The sequence below is a fragment of the Salvia hispanica genome, chromosome 1 (genome assembly GCF_029641045.1).
Source record: "Salvia hispanica isolate PSC_SH4W2 chromosome 1, Shi_PSC_v1, whole genome shotgun sequence".
Taxonomy (NCBI): domain Eukaryota; kingdom Viridiplantae; phylum Streptophyta; class Magnoliopsida; order Lamiales; family Lamiaceae; genus Salvia; species Salvia hispanica.
Window position 1 is genome coordinate 22733367 of NC_142692.1, and position 25000 is coordinate 22758366.

General features: G+C 35.7%; 5 protein-coding genes, 1 non-coding gene and 1 pseudogene across 11 annotated transcripts; 3 read left to right on the forward strand and 4 right to left on the reverse strand.

Moving 5' to 3' along the window:
* Nucleotides 1-1455: 1455 nt before the first annotated feature.
* LOC125219012 (putative glycosyltransferase At5g03795) lies at nt 1456-3521 on the reverse strand. The gene is made up of 3 exons (XM_048120849.2): nt 3141-3521; nt 2160-2715; nt 1456-1952 (listed from the first exon to the last, which is right to left on the reverse strand). Exons 1-3 carry the CDS (start codon nt 3439-3441, stop codon nt 1469-1471), a joined length of 1341 nt encoding a protein of 446 aa, XP_047976806.1. The 5' UTR covers nt 3442-3521; the 3' UTR covers nt 1456-1468.
* A 1084-nt stretch (nt 3522-4605) lies between these two features.
* On the reverse strand, nt 4606-7342 carry LOC125224202 (putative glycosyltransferase At5g03795). 3 transcript variants are annotated; one of them, XM_089062788.1, is made up of 4 exons: nt 7139-7341; nt 6866-7007; nt 5834-6364; nt 4606-5143 (listed from the first exon to the last, which is right to left on the reverse strand). In XM_089062788.1, exons 3-4 carry the CDS (start codon nt 6334-6336, stop codon nt 4657-4659), a joined length of 990 nt encoding a protein of 329 aa, XP_088918914.1. In that variant the 5' UTR covers nt 6337-6364; nt 6866-7007; nt 7139-7341; the 3' UTR covers nt 4606-4656. The 3 variants fall into 3 exon arrangements, with proteins under 3 accessions (XP_088918914.1, XP_088918913.1, XP_088918912.1); XM_089062787.1 differs by having other exon boundaries at nt 5834-6407; nt 7139-7339; XM_089062786.1 differs by having other exon boundaries at nt 5834-6407; nt 6866-7342.
* A 3793-nt stretch (nt 7343-11135) lies between these two features.
* LOC125217685 (uncharacterized) lies at nt 11136-12161 on the reverse strand. The gene is made up of 4 exons (XM_048119205.2): nt 11931-12161; nt 11578-11681; nt 11387-11505; nt 11136-11303 (listed from the first exon to the last, which is right to left on the reverse strand). The coding sequence occupies exons 1-4, from the start codon at nt 12136-12138 to the stop codon at nt 11210-11212; spliced, it is 525 nt and encodes a 174-aa protein (XP_047975162.1). The 5' UTR covers nt 12139-12161; the 3' UTR covers nt 11136-11209.
* Nucleotides 12162-12302: 141 nt separating this feature from the next.
* Nucleotides 12303-13133, forward strand: LOC125217687 (uncharacterized; annotated as a pseudogene). Its single transcript, XR_016134552.1, has 4 exons — nt 12303-12493; nt 12637-12719; nt 12786-12904; nt 12969-13133. The product of XR_016134552.1 is annotated as an uncharacterized LOC125217687 (transcript).
* Nucleotides 13134-13535: 402 nt separating this feature from the next.
* TRNAR-CCU (transfer RNA arginine (anticodon CCU)) lies at nt 13536-13608 on the forward strand. Its single transcript has one exon. It is a non-coding gene; the product is annotated as a tRNA-Arg (tRNA).
* Nucleotides 13609-18260: 4652 nt separating this feature from the next.
* LOC125217686 (MD-2-related lipid recognition domain-containing protein / ML domain-containing protein) lies at nt 18261-20458 on the forward strand. The gene is made up of 4 exons (XM_048119206.2): nt 18261-18448; nt 19086-19187; nt 19828-19988; nt 20176-20458. Exons 1-4 carry the CDS (start codon nt 18349-18351, stop codon nt 20287-20289), a joined length of 477 nt encoding a protein of 158 aa, XP_047975163.1. The 5' UTR covers nt 18261-18348; the 3' UTR covers nt 20290-20458.
* A 106-nt stretch (nt 20459-20564) lies between these two features.
* LOC125217684 (uncharacterized) lies at nt 20565-24652 on the reverse strand. Of its 3 annotated transcripts, none has more exons than XM_048119201.2 (4): nt 24030-24652; nt 23233-23388; nt 22040-22723; nt 20565-21899 (listed from the first exon to the last, which is right to left on the reverse strand). In XM_048119201.2, exons 1-4 carry the CDS (start codon nt 24390-24392, stop codon nt 20844-20846), a joined length of 2259 nt encoding a protein of 752 aa, XP_047975158.1. In that variant the 5' UTR covers nt 24393-24652; the 3' UTR covers nt 20565-20843. The 3 variants fall into 3 exon arrangements, with proteins under 3 accessions (XP_047975158.1, XP_047975160.1, XP_047975159.1); XM_048119203.2 differs by lacking the exon at nt 24030-24652 and adding an exon at nt 23812-23938; XM_048119202.2 differs by lacking the exon at nt 23233-23388.
* Nucleotides 24653-25000: the final 348 nt, after the last annotated feature.

Below are 25000 nucleotides of genomic sequence, written 5' to 3' on the forward strand. Positions count from 1 at the left end.
AGTGTGCTTTTGCCAACAGACAATTTGTATGCAATTTTTCTAATTGAAGACCTTTCAAGTGTGGATAAAATTCTGACCTTTTCTTCATCTAGAGTTAACTTTTCTGAATGATGATAACCTTTAACCTTGCCTTCCATGATTGCAAGTTCCTCCATTTACATCTATTGTTTTGCTTTCTTCCACAACCTATAAATTGTCTTCCTGCTTATGTCGTACTCCTCGCTGCCTCCATTACTGCCCCTCTTGTGAGCACTCCATCGATGTTTTGTTTCAGGAGGAACTGCACCACCAAGTTCTTCTTGCTGCTGCTTAAGAACAGTGTTGTTCTTGGCCCCTCCTCCATCCCAATGATGAACTTTTTCTGAGGGTGTATGAAAAATTTCTTCCTACTGTTGTTGGATTTTTTGTTTTTTTTTTTGAGGTTGGTGGAGGTGTGTTAAATGCAGCTTGTTAATGTATTTATAGGAGGCTACAAAATATGAATTTTAAGTGCAAATTTGTGTTCAAATTTCCCTCTAAAATGTTTAAGAGGGAAACTTTAAATCTTTTGGTCACCTCTTGTAGCAATATCTGCTCCGCCGGAACCAACTGCGTTAAGCCCCTGCGGCCAAAAATAAATTTATGTCACCTCTTGTACTATGGGAACAGATTTCGGTAAATTCAGGAATGGAAGGCAGATTTGGGATTCACTTTTTGGTTCTATTTTATTTATGCTTATTTCAGTTTTTTTGAAATTTAAATTAGGAATACTAAAATCCAATGCTTAAATCAGTAATTAAATTCAAAATTAAAAAAAAAAATCTTTCATCCGCACTCAAATTATTAAAATTTGGTCATCTATGTTTTTTATGAATTCAACCAACATTTTAAGTGGGACCCAAATTCCACTATCACACTCCATTTATTACGCACTCAAACTCTTTCTTAAAACCTGCGCCAGTTGTGAATGAGAGTGCTATTGCTGGACGGAGGGAGTAATAAATAGTTAAAGTATAGAGAGACTAAAGTAAAAGAGAGAATAATATAGATAAAGTTTTCTCTATTTTTTCTCCCTTACTTTAATTTCTATCTACTTTAACTATTTATTATCATTTTTCTAAAACGAAGACTGAAAATAAAATGCCTCTACTGCAGAGGGATGAAGGGAGTACATTTTTCTAAAACGAGTGGTCAAAATGAGACTCCTCTGTTGCAGAGGGATGGAGGGAGTATTATTTTACTATTTGGTGTTCGGTTTTAGTGTTTTTAGAGTAAGAAAATTTTTTATGGACATTACATGTGTTTGCTTTGAATTTCTATATTTTGGTTGGACCTTGAACCCTAAACCCTAAAACTTAGAATCCGCATCGGGCTCAGCTCCACTGGAGGTTGTAGTGGGCCTGAGCTCAAAAACCATAAGTGTTGCTTATCAACCAGCCACAACTTTTTTTTCTAATCTAAAACACCCACCTCAAATAAAATAAATAAACTAAGGTATAACTCTTAAAGAACTTCGCCGAAGCCATAATTCATACATAACCAAGTAAAAAGCATCATAATCTACGGGAGAATGGTTCCACTGAAACTGTTTCCTTACCTTTAATACATTGTTTCTTAAAATCAAATACTCCTCCACACTTATTGCATTCAGGATTTTCTTCAGAAGAGGGATGTCTAGAGTTGCAACAATCACTGAGAAGCTTCTCCAGTTGAGTATATCCTGAAATGGCAGATCATAGTGATTCGCAATTATTACAGGGACGCAACCATAGTATAGTGCATCACCGATACGCGCTGTGTTGACCTCAAATCCTTTTACGTGAAGGCAAAATTTGCTTCGTAGAAGCTCTTCAGAGTAGGACGTGTTGAGGCGCCCAAAGTGGACTGATATTTCCGAATCATTTTGCCACACTTGAAGCAGCCTTTCACGCACTGGTGAATTTATCGCTCCAGCGAAAAAGGCCAGTTTTGACCTGAAATTATCCGAGATAAGGCTGTGAAGATCTCGAGAATATCAAATAGGCTTTCGATGATATGCAATCAAATCATTTCTCATAGAATTACACTATCTGTTGATGAAATTTCATAGCTCCTAATGTCGAAAAGGGCCATAAAACATATACATTCATGAGCTAATTAACTCAAATAGTTCAATGCAAGCAAACGGAAGAACATCACACCTTTCACGTGCAAGATTTGGGGGATCGCCTTGCCTAGGCCAAATCTGAGGCAGAGACGCATCTTTGTGAGCGACATAGGAAAATACATAGTAGCTCGACGAGCACACAATCTGGATAGCATTAAACTTCACTGCTTCGGCTTTCTCCATGGCAGCACGGCCAATCGAGTGGCAAGCAACATAGAAATGATCGGCACCCCCACTACGGTTCCAATAAGAATACTCATGACTAATGTTGAAAACGTAATCTCTGATAAAATCTTGAATCCCATTAATTCCCACACGCGGGTCGTGCCTCAACCTTGCAATGGAAAAGGGTAAAAAGAACAAATCTGCTTCAGAGGGATCCTCTGTAATAAAATGACTACTCATGAGAACCTTCTTGAAGTAGCTTTCACTGGCGTAGTTACCGCCAGGCTCAGAATCCACGGGCAAGAGCACGTTAGCGAACTGATCATCTTGTCTGTGTGGATAGATATAAATCCTTAAGCTTGAGTTCATCTCCTTGTAGTTTGCAAGGAAGACATCTCTGTCATGGAATAGCTCTTTGTCATTACCTATAACCAATCATTCCAATGTAAATGCCATAAGCTTTGGTGAAGTACAAGAATCCACACCATTGAAAGTTTTAGTTTTTTTTCCATGAATTGCATCAGATTTAGAATGTAGCCTCAAAAACAGGATTTTTAACAACATACCCTCAAAAAAAAATCATCTTTTCCATTTTGTGGCCTCATTTCAAACCATCCTAAAAATACATCTAATATCCAATTTTCCCCTCTAATCACACGATCAAATACACGATATGCTGACCATTAAATTCATAAGAAAAATTAAAAGTTGTTGAAAAAAGAATATTTGAAGCAAAGATTATACGAAAAATGGAAACTTTATTCCATTTAAATTATACTCAGAGCAGAGGACTAAAATTGAAGATAGCAAAATCAAGAATTAAGCAAATATGAGGTCGAAATTGACTAACCCTGAAGCCGCAATTGGAGTCTGAAATTACTCCGATCCTCAGCTTGTGGAATAGTAAAATCGGGAAATTTAAGAGGAGGGAATTGGGAAAAATTAAGAGAAGCCCTAATTTGAGGGTGGGGGTGAATGAAGAAGAGATTAGAAGTGGAGGAGATATAGAGCAGAATAAGAAGAGAGGTGGCGAGAGCCAAGGTTGTGGGCATGTAAAAGAAGAAGGATTTGATGGGAAGGGGAAGATGGGCTGAGTCGCGGCGGCGCGTGAGGAGGCTGTGGAGTACATAGAGTGAAGACGCGGCCGCCATTGATAGAAGAGGTGGTGATGCTGATGACTATGCACACAAACTAACTCTGGAATTGGAAGGTGGAGCATTAAATGAGTGAGGAGTAGCGAACATATTAATAAACCACTGCGTTTTTAAATTACATGTCTAAAATAATTAAAATCTTTTTGGAACCAAGCAACAACTGTTAAATTAAGGTATCTGTCTATGCAGTCTGTATTTTTTACTTGAGCACAATAATTTCGACACTTTCCTAGGTCCGATTGTCCATGAAAACTACTCTCTTTGTCCCGTTGAAAACAAAATATTTTTTTTGGATTATCTCTTAAAAATGAAAAGTTTCATTAATTTTGTATACATAATGAGGGAGATGTAATGTGAAACCCCTGAACAAAAGAGACGTATAGTGAAAGAGAAACAAGATTGGAGAATGGAGACTGTTGATTGAGCACATAATGAGTCGGATTTTTGTTTTCTTCACACAATAATGTCAATTTTGGATGCAAGTTATTGATATTAACGTTTTTAAAACAAATAAACATTCCAAAATTAACAACTTTTGACGGAGGTAAGTATACATGAAACGACTCAAATTTCCTTTCTTGGCTCGATCAGGCCAGATTCTCGAGCCATTAATTCGGCAGCTTTTTACCAAATTTATACTGGTCAATGATTTGGGGATCTAAATTGCTAGGAATAATGTGTGAAGTATATCAGGAAATTTTTTTTACAAATAACAGCATTTTAAGAAAAATATTTATTTTATTTCATATAAATTTACTCACTTCATCCATATAAATAATCTCATTTTGTGAAGCACACCTGTTTCAATATGTATTTGTAAAATAAAAGAAAGATAGAGAAAAGTTTAAAGATAAAAAAAATAATGATAAAGTTTTTATAAACCAAAAAAAATAAAAATGAGACTATTTTTCAAAATAACAAAGTATATATAAAAACGCCAAATGTTTCATTTTATCTTTTTAACTAGTGAGATCAATCAAATACCTTTATTGATTGGGTAGCTCTTTTCAACAATAACTCAAATTATGTTAAATTTTCATGTTTTAACGGTTAAGTTTAATTCGCGTCCATAGATGGAAGTAGCATATAATTATACTTTTTTATAATTTAAGATAATTACTGGTTAAACAATGTTCAATAATTCACTACTATAATTAGGAATTGACCAAATACTCATACATTATATACAAACAAATGAAATAAAGAAATAAGTCAAGTGTTGATACTTACATGACTTCTCCGAAGCCACAACTCATACATAACCATATAAAACGCATCATAATCAACTGGCATACTATGCCACTGAAAATGCTTCTGGACTCTCACAACATTCTCTTGCAACCTCAAATACTCACCTGATCTAATCATTTCTAAAAGCACCCTTTTCATGATCGGAATGTCCGAAGCCGACAAAACTACCGAGAAACTCTCCCAATTCAAGATGTCTGCATATGGAAGATCATAGTGGTCTGCTAAAACTACAGGCACACACCCATAATACAAAGCATCCCCTATTCGAGCTGTGTTCACTTCAAATCCTTTAGCATGGATGCAGAACTTGCTCCTCAAGAGCGACTCCGAGTAGGGCGTCTTGAGCCGGGCACGGTGGACCGAGATCTCAGAATCGTTCCCCCACGTCTTCACCAGAGACTCTCGAACTCTCGAGTTCATTGCTCCAGCGTAGAAGGCTAGATTCCGCCTGTGGGTCAGAAGTTCGAGTTGGAATTTTGGTTTATGCCACATTATTCAAGATTTGAATGACAAACCATAAAATTTTAAAAATTCTCAATTGTGTCATTTAACCAAATTGTGCAATTACTTTTAGTTTTTAAGCTCAAAACAATGTCTTAGTCTTCCACATTGTCACGTCAATACACATTTACATCACTATTTATTGACAACACTAAAATTCAACAATGTAGAATCGAAGATGCCCTTGAATAAGTTATCATGAGGAAAATTTTGAGAAATTTTTTGAAACTTTGTGATTTATCATTCCAATATCGAAAAGTGCAAAAAATAAATCAAAATTTGACCGGACTTTATGATTTTATAGATAAATAACGCATAAAATTTAAACAAATTAAGATGAGTTCCATATGACTCACCTTAATTTTATAGACCAAACTTTGTGATACTATCTTGTTCTTTTCTGCATATGACTAGGCTTACTAGTAAAATATGAACTTGGAATGTTCACAAAAATGAAGCTAAACATATAGTATTACGAGACCTGGTCAAATTTTTTATATTGAAATATTTAATGTGGGATAAACGTAAACAAAATTCAATATTAGAAGTCCATAAGAAAGCGTAGGTCATAAATGAAAACAAAGAAAACGTAAAAGTCATAAATGACTATTACTAAGCTATAAGAAAATAGTAATACCTGAGTGATGGTGGGCGTGTTGGGCGTGGGCCTTTCCTGGGCCAAATTTGCGGTATGGATGCATCTTTGTGGGAGACGTAGCCCGGCAAGAAGTAGCTCGAGGAGCACACCACTTGAATCGCGTTTAGTTTAACTTGGACTGCTTTTTCCATTGCCGTCCGCCCCACTGAATGGCAGGCGATGTAGAAATGATCTGCGCCGCCTGTCCTGTTCCAGAAGGGGTAGGTTTGACTAATGTCTCGAACGTAGTTCTTGACATAGGTTTTAATCCCACCAACGCCTACTCTCTTGTCGTGCCGGAGGCTGGCGATGGAGAAGGGGAGGTAGAAGAGGTCCGCGTCGGAAGGGTCATTTGTGAGGAAATGGCTCTCGAAGAGGGCTTTCTTGAAATAGCTCTCGCTCGCGTAGTTGCCACCTGGCTCAGAATCCTCCGGGAGCAACACGTTTGCGAACGCCTCGTTCTTGCTATGTGGATATGTGTATATCTTCATTCTCTTCTTCATTCTCGCGTACTCTTCTGTGAATAAGGCCCTATCGTGGAATGCATCGTAAACTTTATCGTCATTGCGCGATCCTATATGCACCGGAAACAATTACTAATGCTGTTGTACATTGTAAAATACTAGTGTTATTATGTCTCATTGAATATGAATAAAATGAAATGTTACATTTTTTGGGACCATAATGTGGTATATAGGTAAGTGCACAATACTCCAAATCTCCAATAATAATTTATTTAAAATAATTGTAACGTCTATGTATATATATATAATGCATGTCTTGACCACAAGCGCAGCAGCCTGATTTTGACGTACACGTGAATGCTATGAAGCAAAAGGCAAAGAAGAAAATTCAAAGAGGAATAAAAAACGACAGAAATTTAAGTTCCAACTTGTACCAATTACTATGACGCATCAAAGAAGAATGAAAAACGTTCAACAATTTCTCAGATTATCATCATCAATGACAACTAAGCAATTAGAAACAAGGTCAAAATGAATTAATACTGAATTAACTACTAGCAATTCTTACCAACTGATTCATGATCCCTTTTTTCCTTTGGCAATGGTGTTTTCGACGCCGCGATGACTTCCTTCTCCGGAAGAACAGCGTTCACTTGCTGATTAACTAATTCTTGAGAGATGAAAGGGTGGTTATGCACAGCCTGGTGCGGCTGTTGAAGAGGTAGGATAGCTTTAGGCGGGTGAATTAGGCCTTCTTGGTGATGAATATTGTCAAGTTTTATGCTTGAAAATGAGTATAAAAAGAAGAAAACCGAGGTGGTTATGAGGAGAAGGAATAGACCTTGGAGTGAAGACGGCGGCGGTGACCTTAGGAAGCTAGCGGCGGAGGCCGCCATGGCTTGTAGTAGAGAGAGCTTTTTAGAAGGAATATTTGATGATGAGAGAAGAGAGTGAGTTTATGGAATATTAATGCAGGTTTGGTAATTAAAAAAATAATGCCTATTTGATATTCACCTTTTATGCTTGTTTGATTAAGTTGGTGTTTGGCTGCTTTAAATTTGTTTCAAAGTATTTGTTGGGATTTAGAAAAGTAAACAAGATTCTTTTCTTATATGGTAGTTGTATGATCGAGTAATCAATTTCTTTAAATATTATAAATATACGTTAAGTACGGGTAATTAAAGTTTTTGTTTAAACTCAATCAAGACTCAGGAAAAATATAAGATTATTCTACTAAGTAATCAATTAAACATGACAATCCTTGAACATATATTATAGTCAATATTATAATTAATGCGTGGATTTTAGGGAAAACGTACACGTAAGCCTGAAAGTAACATACTTCAATCGAAACGGAGGTGTGGAAGTGGTATAGGCAAGTTTGTAAATTATTATATTTAGGCATGAAATTTGATGTATAAGCTGAACTTAGAGTATAATATTAGAGGACCTAGATTTATGCTATAAAATATTTTTTGTATGATATAGGTTCGATGCGTTCAAACAAATTAAAAGAAACAGTATCGATGATGATTAGGGTGGTGTGACTTGGTTAATTGATATCTTCAATGTGACATCTCTCCTAACATGATGGTTAGAAGGCTCTAAAAAACAATATACGAAAATCCCAATTTCAGAAAAAGAATAATATTATCAGTACTAGATTTGGTTTAAATATATGTAAAACGATGAATAGTAAAGGTCAACTTTTTGACATCATCTATTGAAAAGTCATGAAAGAAGGGTTCTCTATTTAATCTGATTTACCATTTTACCCTCAAACCGATTGTAGGATCGGATGTACATTCTTTTTTATTGGACCGCTACGTACGATCAAATAAATTGGTATGCGCAAGCACTCATAATTATCACAGAATATATGCAACATGTTGCTAATATCGCATAATCAGACAATATGTATGACGTGGTCACGTGACAATAGGTTAGAGAGGTTACCGGTGCAGATAATAAGTTAGGAGGGGCAATTTGGTCAATTACATTTGTTGAGACTTCTTAGACTATTAGAGCATCTCCAGCCGCGGACGTCCCGGCGGGCGTTGAACCGGCGTGCCCGACGTCCGCCATAAGGCGCGGAGGGGATGGACGCGGACGTCCGTAGCGGACACGGGAGATCCGCGGCATTCTCGGCACGTCCGCCATTGTGGCATGCTGACAGACGTCCGACGGACGTCCGTTGCGATTTTTTTTTTTTTTTTTATACAAACTCTATATATACGGCTCGTTGCAAACTCTAAATATACAGCAAGACGCCCGTCGGCTAGCGGCAAACTATATAGATTCAACGCATATGTATGCTTTTTTAAAAAAAATAAAATCGTCGCATTTTTCCCATATTCGTGTCTAAATTTTAATTCTGTAAATTGTTTAATTTGGTGAATTTGTGAATTTTTGTTATTGCGGGAAGTCCGCGCGGGAAGTCCTTGGGATGTCCGCCACTGTGCAGTGGGAAGTCCTTATGACGTGGCAGTACTGTGGGAGGTTCTTATGACATGGCAGGAGATGTTTTTGGAAAGTCCGACAGGAAGGACGAGGGACATCCGCCCCTTTGGAGATGCTCTTAGTCTTATGAAGGGATGATATTCTTTGTTCTTGAATTATTGGTGGACTTATAAAATTGTTTGTACAGAAAATAATTCTTCGTATTATATGCTTTGAAGTTGAGGTAAATAATTTTTAAAAATCCATTGAAATCCGTATGTGTGTGATTTAGACCTTTTGATTTTTCTTTTATTTTACAATTATGTGAAAAAACTACTCCATCCGTCCCACTCCAAGTGGAGTATTTCTATTTCGCCACGAGATTTTATGTAGTGTTGTTTTGTGAGTTAAGTGGGAAAAATAAAGTAAGAGAAAGCGAAAAAAGTAGTAATGTTTTTACTTTTAGAACTATATCATTTAAAGTGGGATATCAAGGAAAATATTGAATACTACTTTAATCGAAAGCTTGTAAACTTATTGTACTACAGAGAGAGAAATAGCAAGGAATCAGATTATGATCAAATTAAATGAGAATATAATGGTTAATTTGTCAAGCAGAAAACAATGGGATTCTGTTTTGAAGAGCTTACGTACCTGGACCCTGGTGTGTATTTTTATATGAACGTTAACTGAAATTTCTTCCCTCCTCTTAGCTTCTATTTAATCGTAGCCGCCAAATAATTATGAGCACAACTAGAAGAAGCAATAGCATCAAAATAAAAGTCATTTTCATTTTAATATCAAATTGAACGATGTAATTTTTTTACACTGTAGATTGGTGAAAATGTTTTATTGATTTTGGATCCTCGAATGGGCTATATTTAGTTTCCTTTGTAAACATTCAATATGAATATAAATCACGTTTTCTTCTAGTTTTGTTGGTAATATTTTAATTTACCATACAGTTTAGATTTTAGATTTTTTTTTTGTTAAATATGGGAGTAATTTTGAGAATTCGAGTAAAAAAAAGGAATATAAACAACATATACAACAAGTGTAATATTATGAAATAGAAATAGATATAGAAATAGAATACAAGAAATTGAAATAGAAAAAGAATATAAGTTAAGTTAAAAAAAAGGATAAGATATTTTAAAGTGAAAAATGAAAAGGAAACAAGTTTAACTAAGAGACTTAAGAAAAGAAAATAAAGGTTTAATGAAGAAAGAAAAATAATCTCTCTTCCTGCAAATTAATTTGATTTCCAGTTTAACTCGGTGTAAATTTTGAGATGTTATATTTCATTTTGACTCAGTCCAAACTTTGACCAATGAGAAGGCATATGAGCGGAAATATTTAATAAATATAGATCTCATTTTATAGTACTATATAATAATATATAAATTTTATAATGAATACGAAATATGAGAAAAATACGTTAGTGTTAGTCAAATAGAAAGTAGACACTTTATTTTGAGGAGGTTAAATATATTGGAACGTCAAAGTGGTAAACCGTAAAGGTTCGGTTCTGGTGCATGAATTCGCCCCTCTATTTAAATTAATTAATAGTCGCACAGACAAATAGATATGATGATATAATAAACACTTCAAATTAATAAAATTAAATTTAAACTAAAAAGAGAAGCATAACTCGATCAAAAAATGTTACGTATGAGTTACGAGTTATGACACTAAAAAAAACGTGTAAGAATTTTTTTAGTCAATTAAATATGTTTGTTTGTGTTTCTCAATACACATCTACAAATGTCTTAATCTTAAAAACCGAGTAAAAATAATTTTATAGTCAATTAATAATGTTAATAATCTTTCAGTTTCTTAAAAATAAGAACTTTGGAAACAGCATAAATTTTAATATAAATTTAGTAAAATTAAAGAGAAGATAAAACATAAATAAAATAATAGAGAAGAGTAGAAAAAATAGAATTTGTATTAATGGATTGTGGGGTTCATTTTTTAAAATATTTTAAAGATTATAATTTAGCTAACAATTGTTAGGTCAATTTTTTATTACAAACAAAAGCATCCAAAATATGTAAAAGATTAAGGTTTAATTAACAGTATATTGTGCTGTCAATTTTTTTATATTGCGCATTAGTAATTATTTTTAAAAAATTCGAACTACGTAGTTGAATCACTAATTTTGTATTGTGAAATATAACTCAGAATACAAAATCCTGAATATCTCGAGAAGAAAAGAGATTAAAGGATGGTTTGTCACATACTTGTACTCCCTATTTATGATTTGCATTGAAGTAACAGTTATAGAGGTAGGACCATCTCCATACTAGACAGCTTCGTACTTGCCAGTAGCCCCTATAAGCGGGCTAGCTACACAGGTTTAATGGATGCAACTCAACTTATAATCTCACTAATAGCAATTTCACAGAGAGTTGATTATGATTATTTATTGAAGGATTGTAAACACAAACAGGAAATGGTGTTGGATACAGTTTCAGTCATGAGGTTGTTTGGGAGGAGGCTTCACCACCAGCACCGGACAATGGACGTGATGCACACAGTAGTTGCTCACGCTTCCTAGCAATGCCCTGCCACACGCTTAGTCCAATTTAGGTTTTCTCTTTTTTTTAAAAAAAAAAGAAAGCAAAAGACGCATTAATTAAAATATGACCTTTTAATGGTGCCAAGCCCACGACTACCGATCACTAAGAGATCAACGTGCAGTTCTTCTGCTGCTTCACATATCTTATCTTTAGCGTCTCCTTGTAGTATCAATGTTTCTGCCTTTATCTGCAACACCAACACCTTATTTATCATCATTCTTCAATCCATTCACACTTAATATTACAAAACAAAATTAACCTTCTTCTCTTTGCAGATGCGCAAGCCTCGCGCGAGTATGGCCGCAGCGTTCTGCTCCTGCGCTTTCTTCACCGAATCAATCACTGCCGGAGTTGCGTACACAACTATACATGCATAAATGTACATTATTGAGTTGTTCGGTTTGCAGTATTAGATCTCAAGATTAAATATGAATTGTGTTTGGTTCGTGAATAAATCTCACAACTTAATTCTAGGTAGACAATGATACGATAATTAGTTATAACTATGCCCTCCGACTAAAATAATCTTAGATAAACTATTCATGATAATTAGTCATGACCCCATATGATTACTAAATTATAGTAGTACAAGTACAAGGTTATATGCCAGACCTGGGCCAGCCGGATAGATGAAGGGCTGGAAAATTGGCTGCACATTCACTAACGTCAGGGCGCCTTGCTCCTGCTCCGGCGGTTCGAAACCAAAGAGGTGGTCGACCGCCCACCTCAGCGCGTACAAACTCCCCTCACTCTCATCTACCGGAACCAACACCTTCATCCTCGTCTGCTCCTCCACCGCCGCACCACTCGTCTCCGCCATCCAATTCAAATATCACAGATTATACTATTGAATAGTTTAACAGATTTTAATCTCTCCTCGCCGCCACACCTGTCAACCATGCAGAACAAATATAGCCAGCGCCGGCCACGTTATTTTGCAATTTGTCGGTTTCTGAAGCACTATTACTGTATTTATGTAGAGAAATTCACACATAATTAATTAATGGATCCAGTGATGAATGTTTTGGTGGCGGTGGACGACAGCGATGAGAGCTTCGCGGCGCTCCGTTGGGTGCTTGACAAAATCCTGAAGCGGAGGGAAGATTCGACCACAGTGGTCACGATTGCACACGTCGCGGAGGCGCTGCCCCGCTACGCCTTCCCCGGCGGTCATGGTCAGTATATGTATATACTTCTATATTGAGGATTGTATTCAGTCTCCAACTAATTTTAAAAATTGAACTTGAGACCAAGTCAGCCATCCAATTTTCTAATCTAGTGGATTCAAGTGCTATGTAAATAATTATTGACGGTGCAGTGGTGGAATCTGCAAGCAAAGCACAGGAGCAGAATAGTGCGAGGATATTGTCACGTGCGTACGAGATGTGCAGAGAAAGTTCGGTATGTAGGCTTTGATTTGATTTTAATGTAATGAAACTCAAAATGGGAGTATGTGCCTTGATTTAGTTGAAAGCTAAAACAATAATTCTGGAGGGGGATCCAAAAGAGACGATATGCAAGGCAGTGGAAGAGATGAACATACATCTTCTTGTTGTTGGTAGCCGTGGACTAGGCCAAATCAAGAGGTACGTATTTATTTATTTATTAGTGTTGTTGTTTTGATCAGGTTGAACTCATGGATTGATGCAGGGCTTTTCTGGGAAGTGTGAGCGACTACTGCGCCCAACACGCCAAATGTCCGGTTCTCGTAGTCAAGCAACCGCATAACTGAATCTAGAATTTCTACCTCTTTTGTTCTTAGCTAGCTTTACTATAAATAAATAAAACTGGCTATCTCAAAATCAGATTCATAAATCTCAACTTGATCACATTTCTTCAAACGCAATGATGTAAGGAATGAAGCCCCAAATAAAACACTACTGACCACTTGCTAAAACCTCAGGCTATTCCATAAACAAATCTTACGATTGGAATCACGTATTGTACAATCAAATTCAGAGTATCCACTTCCATTCACCCACCGATACACCAAAGGAAAATCATTTCCACTAGCAAATAGTAGTAGAATAATGCAAAACAAGACGAGTGAAACGTGGGGCTCTTATGTTGTGGTCAAGTCATTGCCGGCGCCGGCGGTGCCATAAGGAGCAGGGGAGTGGTTAATTACAATGTTCCTCCCTAATCTCCTTCTGAACTTTTACCTCTATCTGTTAAAACGTGGTCTCATAAAACTAGTGTTAGCACTACTAATCGAAAGCGCCTGTAGCTCAGTGGATAGAGCGTCTGTTTCCTAAGCAGAAAGTCGTAGGTTCGACCCCTACCTGGCGCGATCATTTTTGTTTCAATTTTCTATGGTTTTTTTTTATCATTTAATAAGAGGATCGGTTTTTATTGAAAAGTATTTCTTATTTTGCATTTTTTTTCAAATATAGGAATTATTAGAGTTTTACAATATACTTTGCTGTCTACTATATGTTGTCTATTATATAAAACTAGTATCACGCTTCTGTTATGCACAGATTATGATATTTTAAAATATTAATTTTTGATTATAAATAAATATAATAAAATTAGAATCGATATTATTATATTAAAATTATAAATAAAAAATATACAATATAATAACAATGAAAAAAATAAGTAACAAAAGTTAAGTTAATATGAAAATTAAAAATATATACAATAATGCATTGAAACGTAACCAATTTGAAACAAATTAAATAATATACTCCCTCAGTCCATAGAAATAGGCCATATTTCATTTTCCGTCCTTCCCATACAAATAGTTCATATTCATTTATGGCAATCTTTTTCTCCTTCTCTTTTATTTTATTATTATGCGGTCCCACTATCCACTACACAATTTCAACTACTTTTTCTCCATCTCTCTTACTTGACCAATTATGCATTAAAACCAGTGTCCATATTAAATGGACTATTTCTATGGGACGGAGGGAGTAATAGAAAACACATTCTAAGCTGGCGACAATAGATTTGTCTCCAGATTCATCAAGGAATGTGAACTACATGGTTTCAATATCTTCATCCGGTAAGAATTATGATCAGAATATTAGTAACATAATAATCACTCAAAAAAAAGTGTATAAAATAAATGAATATAAATATATTACTATTATTAGTAAAGAGTAAAAACCATGCTTTTTATAAAAAAAAAAATTAGTGATGCAACCCGAGAAGATAATAAGGAAGCGAGTTATAAGCTAAAAAAGATACTACTAATTCTAATATTCTTTGAAGGTGTGGAATGGTTCCTTGGCGTCAAGCTTTCCTCCTATGGCGTCAAGCTTTCCTCCTATGGTAAGAGCAAAAATTGTATGTTTGAGTTCTATAAGGTAAGTAGGTATGTGCGGACAATGGCGGATCCAGAAACCGATAATCGTGGGGTCGAAATAAATGAGATAACTAATATCTTTGTTCTGCTGGAATAGAGTCATATTCTTTCGACGCAAATATTAAGAAAAAATTACTTTATTATAGTAGAACATTCTAAAACGAAAAATATCTCAACTATTTGGAGCGTTAGGAAATATATATTTAAATAATTATTTTAAATAAAAAATTATTAAAATTTAAATAGCACTCTGTAAATGATAATTGGGTTCAATGAGTATTCAAAATCTGAAAACAACTAAATATAATTTTATTATTAAATTTATCATTTGGATATATTTAATAAAATCACCAAAAGTCAAAATATATTCAATTAAGAATCCTTATGATATACTATAACACTTTAATATAGTCTCATTAAGATAAGCAAAGTAATGAAATCAATAAACAGTATATTAATTATTATGTTTATTTCAAATATGATAAAAATGAATTTACGGATTAGAGAAAAGAATATACTTATTAATTAGTACTCGTACTGCAAAGTTGAAAAAAGAAAATGATAAAATTTCCTTATAGAAAAAGTAAAAGTATCATATTAATGTTGAAACTAATGCTAAAGTTTTCGTATTCAATATTATGAAGAATTAATTTAATATTGGAACTTATATTAAAATACAAGGTAAAAATGAATTGGGCTTTAACTAATTTGTAGTAATGAAGAAGGCCCAATCAATATAAAACTAATACAGGAAACATAACCCTTCTTCTCTAAGCCGCCAGAACTCATGTTGAAGACGGGGCGGAGATGCAGAGACTGTGGGGTCGGCGGCTGATTGAAGGCGTTTTCAGGCAATTCACCGGAGCCGGCGGTGGGGTCGGCCGACCCCACTCGACCCCACCTAGATCCGCCACTGTGTGCGGATATTTAGCTTTTAAATAACATATTTATATGCTAAAATATTATGCACGTAACCCTTGTAAAACCTCCCATTCACTCTACTTAATTTAGAGGCTCCACTTTGTATTAACCGTGTGATTACCATTTTTAATTTAATATGAATTTTGTAAATTTCTCCAAATTTAAATGACATAGTAAAACCTCCCACTCACTCTAATTAATCACACGTTTTTAATCAAATGACATAGTAAAACCTCTCACTCACACTTAATCAAATGTCACTCCACTTAATTTAGAGGCTCCACTTTGTATTAATAGTGTGATTACCATTTTTAATTTAGTACTCCCTCCGTCCGCCATTAGGAGTCCCATTTGTGGGCGGCACGTGTTTTAAGAAGTATTAAGAAAATTGGATGGAAAAAAGTTAGTGGAATAAGAGTCTCACTTGTATATACTCCCTCCGTACCATAAAAGTTGAGACATAACTTTTAGGCACGGAGATTAAGAATTTATATTAAATAAATAGGAGAGATGAAAAAAGTAAGAAAGATAAGAGAGAGTAAAGTAAATGAAGGAATAAAATAAGAGTGATTAGATGTTTTGTCTTTAGTTAAAAAAGGAAATGACTCAACTTTGTTGGGACGGACTAAAAAGGAATACGACTCAACTTTTATGGGACGGGGGGAGTATTGGTTTTAAATGAAATGTGAGTGGAATGAGTTAGTGGAAAGTGGAATCCTGTTACCATTTATGGTAAAAGTTAACCGAGACTCCTATTCGCGGACGTACTAAAATGGAAAAACGGGACTCCTATTCGCGAACAGAGAGAGTATAATTAATCTTGTAAATTTATCCAAATTAAAATGACATAGTAAAACCTCCCACTCACCCACTTAATCACACGTTTTTAATCAAATGACATAGTAAAACCTCTCACTCACACATAATCAATCGTAAAATGGCCTTTAATTACACATTTTAATTTAATATAATTTTTTAAATTAAATGACAATCTTGTAAATTTCTCCAAAACTCCCTTTTTATATATTGTATAGATGCGAAAGAAAAAGAGTTGAAATAATATAAAATATGAATTTCATTTTTATATATTAGCTTATTCAGAAAAGAAAAAATAAATTATTTTATGGATGAATCAAAATTGAAAAAATGAATAACAATTTTTTTATCATTTAATAAGAGGATCGTTTTTTTATTGAAAAGTATTTCTTATTTTGTATTTTTTTTTTCAAATATAGGAATTATAAGACTTTTACAATATACTCCGCCGTCTACAAAATGTTGTCTATATTTGACTTGGCATAGATTATATAAAATGTGAAAGAAAAAGAGTTGAAATAATAAGTAATATATGAATTTCATTTTTATATATTAGCTTATTCATAAAAGAAAAAATAAACTATTTTATGATGAATCGAAATGGAAAAAATGAGTAACATTTGGTGAACACCAAAGTATTTTTTTTTATATAACTACACAGCATTTAACCCAACAAAGTTGAAAGAAAAAATATTTAAAACAAGATGATGTAACATTTAACTCCGATGATAAAGGTTGCACATGTATTTGTGTAGTACTCTAATTTCTTCTTTTTTTTTCTTGAAGTATCAACTATTTATGAAAATATTTTTTCCTTATTTACTTTATATTTTATGAGCTCCATCATTCAGTAAATTATTACTACTTTTTTTCTTTTTCTTTTATTTTATTAATTATGCATTAAAACCCGTATCATCTTTAAATGACTTATTTATCCGGGAGGAAGGAAGTTATAGTTATATTTATACTATATTACTAATGTTTTTCACCATGTAGAAATATGGAACATAATAAGATAAAATATGTAGATCATTATAATATAAGAAAATTTTCCTTTCATTCATTTTTTTTCATATTATAAAATTATAGAACATATGACGAAGTAGAACATACTCACTTCGTTATGAGATAATTGAGTCGTATTCCTTTTTAAGTTATTTAAAGGTAGTTGAGTCATTTTTCTTTTTTGGCAAAAAGTCCTTTTCTCCTAGTACTTTACACTTTCTTCTTGCTTATTTTATTCTTTCCATTTTAATCTTTACCAACTCAATTTCTTAAATCACGTATCCAAAAGAAATGCATCAACTACCTTGCGACGGAGAGAGTATTAAATACTTCCGTCGTCTCTAAAAAGTATGGACATTTAGTTTGCTACGAAATTTTAATGTATAATTGATAAAGTAAGTGAACAGAGGTAATGTAAGTAGTGTTAGCGGCGGTAAGCTCCACATTATTAATTGTGTAGTGTAATGGTATAAGTTGTAATAACTAATACAATGATATGTAGGGAAATATGTTGTTTATGTAAGTTATAATAAAATGTGTGTGAAGTGAGTTAGTGGAATGTGGGACCTACTTACCATTTACGGTAAAAATGAAGTGTGACTCTTAATTAGAGACGACCGAAGTAGAAAAATATGACTCTTAATGGGGGGACAGAGGGAGTACTTTTCATTTCATGAATAGATAGAGCACAACAAAAATTGGTTTATAGTTTCTTCAAAATGATGAATAGCTTATAGGGCATAATTCAGAAATTTGTGAGCGGGCGGGGTATTTTAACTATCTTAACGGGTCGGATCCTCCCGCACCCGCGGATCGCGGCGTCTTCGTCAAGAAAAGAATATCATTTTCTTAAACTATTTAATGGTCCTACCTAATCCGTATAAATTGTCGCCGATAACTGAGTGAGGACACGTGATTTTTTTTCTTCATCAAAAACCGTCTGATTCTCTCTCCAAAAACACTTCAGTTCGAAGAATGGCTGGTGTGCCGATGAAGGTCTTCGGTTGTTTTCTCGTTGCTCTGTGTCTACTTGTACCGTTGATTTCCGCCAAGGCAGCCGATGTCAAGTATTGCGGTCTGTTTCTTTTCTTCTCCCGCCGATTTAAATAATCGCTCACTCCAGAACTTCGATTAATTGACTTCTTTCGTTCACTTCAGTTTCCGTGCTCATATTTTGATCTGTTTATTGATTTTGAATTCCTGATTTATTCCTTTTGTTCGTAGTGTTTTGTGCGCTTTGGTTTTTTCGCCTAGGGTTTTTGGATGGTTGATCTGATTTTTTTTTGGTGCCGATTGCCTCTGAACTGTATTCAATCGGTGATGTGGAGGTTACCGATCATGCCTGAGTTATTATTTTTTTGTGAAATTAGAATTACTTAATTTGGATTGGACTGTTTAGTCGATTCGTTGACCAAGAAAGAGGGAGAAGGCTAGAAAAAGAAGATATCTGTAGAATTGATCACTCATTGCATGTTTCTGTGGTAGTATATCTGTAGCCTTAAAGCCCTATGGTTTCGAGTTGCCTATTTTAGTTTGAAATGTCGGCCATTATTTGCTCCTTGATCTGTCATATATTGGTGCTTGCGTGTGCTTATTAATTACGTATTTAGAATTCACAAATCAGAGCAAGGTTTCATTTAACTGTTATGCTCCTAATTGAATATGTTCTTGCATTCTTTTAATTTTTTTTTCTTCTGGGTAATGAATTGCAGATAAGAAGGCTAATTATATTGTCAAGGTGAATGGACTCGACATAGATCCGTATCCAATTTCCAGAGGCTCGAATACCACCTTTGCAATTTCTGCAACTACTGGTGACTGCTTTTTCTACATTCCTTTACTTTTGTATGATGATGTACTTTGGCAAACATAATTTCTGTAGCTGACTTAGTCTATCAATTTGTACATTGAAAAGTTGCTCCTGCATACGCTAATTAAAGGATGCTAGTAGCTTAATTAACTCCGAATTTTGTTTCATGCCAACTGTGATTCTGATCTTGACACAGTTAGTTGTCAAGCTATTATATCGCCACTGATTTAGGGGTATAGGGGAAGGCAGATGGGACTGCAACTTTGACCATCTCTTTTTTTTTAGAATTAGTTTTGCCATCTTTTTGTGTTTAATTGTCTAGGCCCTAGGGATCATGTATATTGTGCTTTCCGGACAGATATTAGTCTTGGGATGTGTTACTGCTAGGATATTCATGGATGGTTCTGTATCTTGTAATAATTGCGCATATATAAACCAAATGTTGGTTTTCATTTAATTTTTTAAACCTGCTTGTGTGAAATTACTTGGATTAACTTGTTATCTTCTTCCCCATGCTCTTCTGTAAGAGCTGTCCACATCTCCGTAAGTGGAAATTCATGTTCCTTTTTACCAGTCTTCAAATGTCAACGTCACACAGTTAGTTCTATTGAGTTCAAAGTTTGAGAAATGATTATTGAATGCAGGTCAACCAATAACTGGCGGGAAACTTGTTATTGATGTCTCGTACTTTTGGTTTCACGTCCATAGCGAGGATCGTGATCTCTGTCAAGACACTTCATGTCCGATCAATGTCGGTGATTTTCTGGTCTCTCACTCCCAGGAATTACCTGGAATCACCCCACCTGTGAGTCATTTACTCTCTATTCCTCCTGAGTTTTTTGTTAGGCAACTACACATTGACTTCCTTTAAGTGGTGGCATGTATATGTTGAATTATTATCAATCCAACTGCAGCATCAACTTCTTGAACATGTTCGTCTGTATAGCCCATACATGAATACATCTAATTTACACATGTTATTCTTTATGCAGGGTTCATACACTCTGACAATGAAAATGGTGGATGGGAACAACAATCAGTTGACATGCATTACTGTTGACTTCAGCATTGGTTTCATTGCAGAAGAGACCTTGGCTGTTATGTAAGCTATAGAATGTTCTCAGTACTCCCATCTTTCCCAGCCTTTGGCTAATGTATAGAAGACTTGTTTTATGTATCACGTCCGAACCCTTTCACCTTTAAGTATCTAATGCATGTATTCAGACAGTGACAATAATCTCTCTTCCTCGCTTGGCAATGATTTTATAATGGTAATCTACGTGACCACACAAAATACCACAATTTGCAGTAGGCATCACCAAAATTGGTGACTGGGGAACTCAATAAACAGATAAACAAAAATGACTAAATAAATAATGGATATCAGTAACAACATTGTTATGTCATTCAAATCTAAAAGAAAGTTAACAGCCAGTGAATGAAAGACAAAATCAAAGTGGGATCCAAAAAATGCTATCACCTTATACATTACTAGAAGTACAACCTAGAGCAATCGGGGAATCGAACACAATATGCGTACACCAAGATGAACTTCAGTGTAGATTCCTAGTCCTATGATACATCGTAGTCAGCACACGCCCCTCTTCGAAGGATTTTTGAAGTTAGCTATACACCCTAGTCAGATATACATTTACCAGATTCAGGCCTCAACTTCAGGTATAGATACATCAACCTCCGTTGCCTGAGAAACAAACGCTGGTTGCTGCTCCAATCGCGTGTAGTGAAACTCTATCTGCAGCCGGTGATGAAGGGGAGTCGACATTGACAAACCTTTCTTCACATCTGCTTCCAGTTCTCTGATTGGGATTGCAACCAAGAAGTTTTTTATGTACTCTTTGCACGACTCCTTACCGTGAAAGAGAACCTCTTCATCCTTCTCCTTCTCCTCCGACTCTTCCTTCAACTTAGCTTCCTGCACGTTTGAGTCAACGGGCTCAACTGACGCAGCAGAAGCACATTGCTCGCCAGCAGATTTTGCTTCTCGTGATTCATCACCATTTTTCAGGTTATAGATAGTCGTGTTCCTGTCGAATTTCAGTATGTAAGCTTGATTGCATCCTTCGTGCAGACGCTCCCCTAAAGTGTCGATGATGTAGTAAGCATCTGTCTCGACCTTGAGGACGAAAAAGTGATCGTTCCAGCTGACTATGAAAATCGGAGCTTCACCACTGGTGGAACTCTCTGGCCTGCTGATCTCGTCCCAAATAACATCGAAGGACATGGCACCATGCAGAAAATCAAAATGTTCCCCTTCTATACAATCAGGATGGAAAAACCCAACAAAGGAACTGCTGGGAACGATGCAAAGATCAAGGATTTTCGTATGGAGGACTGTCTCTAAGTCGAAGTGTTTGTCGGGAAAACGCTCCTTGTAAATTTCATTCTCACAAAGATTTCTCCATTCCAAGGATCCATATCTGATCAAACTATCAAACTGCGACTTGATGGGCATGAGGCTGCGGTTCTTCTGCAACCAATCAGCAATAACAGCAACAAGAACCGTACAAGCACTTTCTCCCGCAGCACGCTCACTACGCTGATCAATCGAAGCAAAAAAGACTTGCGTCTGAATCTTCATGTGTCCATCCCTGCTTGTTACTTCTCTCTGCTCCCAGACTCCAACAGCAAAATTATCATCGCCAAACTCAGACAACGATGATCGATTTGCATTTGGATCCTTGTCTGTTCTTTGCCACTACAACCAAGATGCACAGAAATACTCATTATTTTTTATATATGAATTAGAATGAACATTGATTTGCATTTGAATCATCTTGTGGTTTACCACAAACAAAATATCAACTTAAAGGAAGAAAGGTGCACAAGATTCATTACCTTTGGAGAGAGAGATTCATCCGAACTAAGCTGCCTGCGGTCAAAATCTATATCATCTCCACCTTCTTCACCATTAGCCTTTTTAAGTAATGGTTCGCCTTTGGCTTTAGGAGATCGGAAACTCAGCTTCCTCTTCCTCCAAGGCAAAATACTACGTTTGGAGTTTTGTATCAGTGATAGCTCCGGAGCTGAAGAAATCGAGTCCTCTACAGGAGGGCAGCCAGCATCTGATCCCCGGCGGTGACTGTAGTAAACCCAATCTTCAGCATCATAGCTGGTAGCACCAGAATAACATGACACACCAGCATGATTAGCATAAGCCAGTGTTCCGTAGCTAAATGACTTCCTAACAGCACAGTCCTTTTTGCCTTCATCACATTCTCCTTCCTCAAATTCATCAGTTGAGTCCAATTCACAAGGGTAAGCATATTCGTCGTCCTCACTCTTAGAGAAGTACCTGCGTTCACTACCCTCCTCTTCATGGCCGGTCTTTCTAGGCCTCCGAGTTGACACATATTCAGTAATGAATTTGACCTTCCTGAGAGCAGATTTAAGTGCAGATACCTCCTCGTCTTTATCCATAGAAGAAGCTTCTCCGGGTGCTGAAACGGGCGGAACATGCAACTCAGGGACCAACTCGGCTGATTGATGTGCACCTTGAAGTTCTAGCAAGTCGAGAGATACCTGCAGATTTATATAAAGATTGCATCATCTATAGGGCGAGCAGGAAGGTGATGCAGAGAGGCATTAGTGCAACAACCATTTTCAGCTTAATGATGGAGTTAGTGAAGAATAATCAAGGTCAAGCTCTTACTGGGTATTGGAGAAAGTGGATGACAACAACCATTATTAAGCATTATGATTTGATTATCTTTCGTTTTAGACTCACTTAGTGGAGTCCTATATAATGTTGTGTAGAGGTGGAAAAGGGAGACATCGTTGGATACAGCATTGAACAACAATTAGAACTGAGGGTTTCCTAGTAGGGATGAGGGATTTCCGTGAAAGGTTATTTTCTTATTTCCATCGTACTTGTTTCAGCCAAGCTATCATGGTAGCAATGTGTTACGCTACTTATGGCAACATATTATCAAGAATATACGGTCCACCCGCCTTTCATTTTGCATCATAAGGGACAACTTAGGAATAAGCTTTGATAACAATATAGTGTTAAACATTCAGTAGTTACTTACGAAGAGAGAGGGATGGTGATCGACCGCGATGTTGGACACGATTAAAGGAATTTTGACTACACAAAGTTCCTCCTTAGTCTTTGAAGCATATTCAGCAATGTTTAATGTTCCCAAACCTACAACTGAAATCTTGTTCTTTGCACCTTGGTTCAACCCCTGATAGAAAAGAAAAGGCTAATTTAATGCTCACAAACTTGATAAGAGCTTGAAAGAAGAGAAAGCAGAAATCGCTGGTACAAAATCACTTGCCGAAGTGATGCTTTATGAAAACTTTTTTATATACAAGGCAAAACTATTGCAGTGGTTTAACTGTAGTATTCGAGACTATTACTATCAAGATCTTCTGCATCAATGGTCAAAGACTACGAGACTCATTTTTCAATTATAACCATCTGAAAACTGTGCATATATGAAAAATAAAACAGAACCTCTGGCACATGTACTACAAGAAAATAAAATAACAGCAATCTAGTTTCATTGACAATGGTGATCAAGTCCATTTTCACTGTTTCATTGACCAAGCATGCTTAGCTACTAATGTGGGGAAAGAATAAAAAATACAGTTGGCAAGGACCATACATTTTCCAGAAAGGTTTCTTCAAGATCCATAAAAGGATATTCTAATCAACCGCAATCAGACTTCACAATCCCAACCACAAATTCTCCTCTTCATCCGGCATTAACCAATATTTGAAGACCAAAAATTGCAATTTCATTTACACTGTGATAACACACAATAGCATCCCAAGAAACTTAACAAGTACATTATCATTATCAAAAAGAAAGAAGAAACTGACCTCAGTGACTTGCAAGACAGCAAAATTGATCTCCCAAGGATGAAACACATTGTCCTTGTAACCAGAAAAATTACAGACGTTACAAAATTCCTCATCCCACTCCAACAAAACGGCGTCGTTTGGGTCAGCAACCCTCTTAACCGACTCTTCCCTTGTACAGTTCCTCTTCACAGTTCTCCTGAATGAGCCCAGCGATATCTTGGGGCCCTTCCACCTGATCTCCACCGCGAAACCAACATTATCTTTGTCTGCACCCTCGCACACCCAATCACAGCCCTCCAGCTTGTGCACAGTGAGCCTCACCTCAAATTTCCTGCAAATCAGAGGGGGCCATGGCCTCCATTTCATCATCTTCACCACCATCGACTAGATGAGTTGAAACAAAGTGGGGAATTCCGAAAAAGATTCCTCTTTTTTGAAGAAAGGTCCATCAAAATTTTGAGCTAGGGAAGAGAGAGGAACGACCAAGATCTGTTGATTGTTAATGGAGTAGTAGTACAACGTTGGATGTCGAGGTTTCCTGACAATGTGGATGAGAAAGAATTGTACTCCAGTTTCGAGGACTCTATACACGGCGAGATGAGAGAGAAAGAGTGCCGTTATTTTCAAGGCTAGGCAAAGGAAAAATGAGAAGCCGGCTATTTTACCTATTAATACTCTTATCATATTTTATGAAATCTTTTTATTTATACTTTTTTATAAAATTAATTATATAAAAATAATATTTACATTTCGTTTTTTCAGTTCATATTTCTTCCTTAATGTTAATATCCAAAAAATGGAACTTCTAATTGTCAACGTATAGAATATAATCTTAGGAATAATTATACTAAAATCACAAAAGAAGTTTATAAAATTTTGGTAAGTGGCATGATATCTGAAAATGATATGTATAATCAAGACTAATTGGGTTGTATACAATAAAACTAACATGTGATCGCTCCAATGTATAATCAAGAAAATTAGTCCTA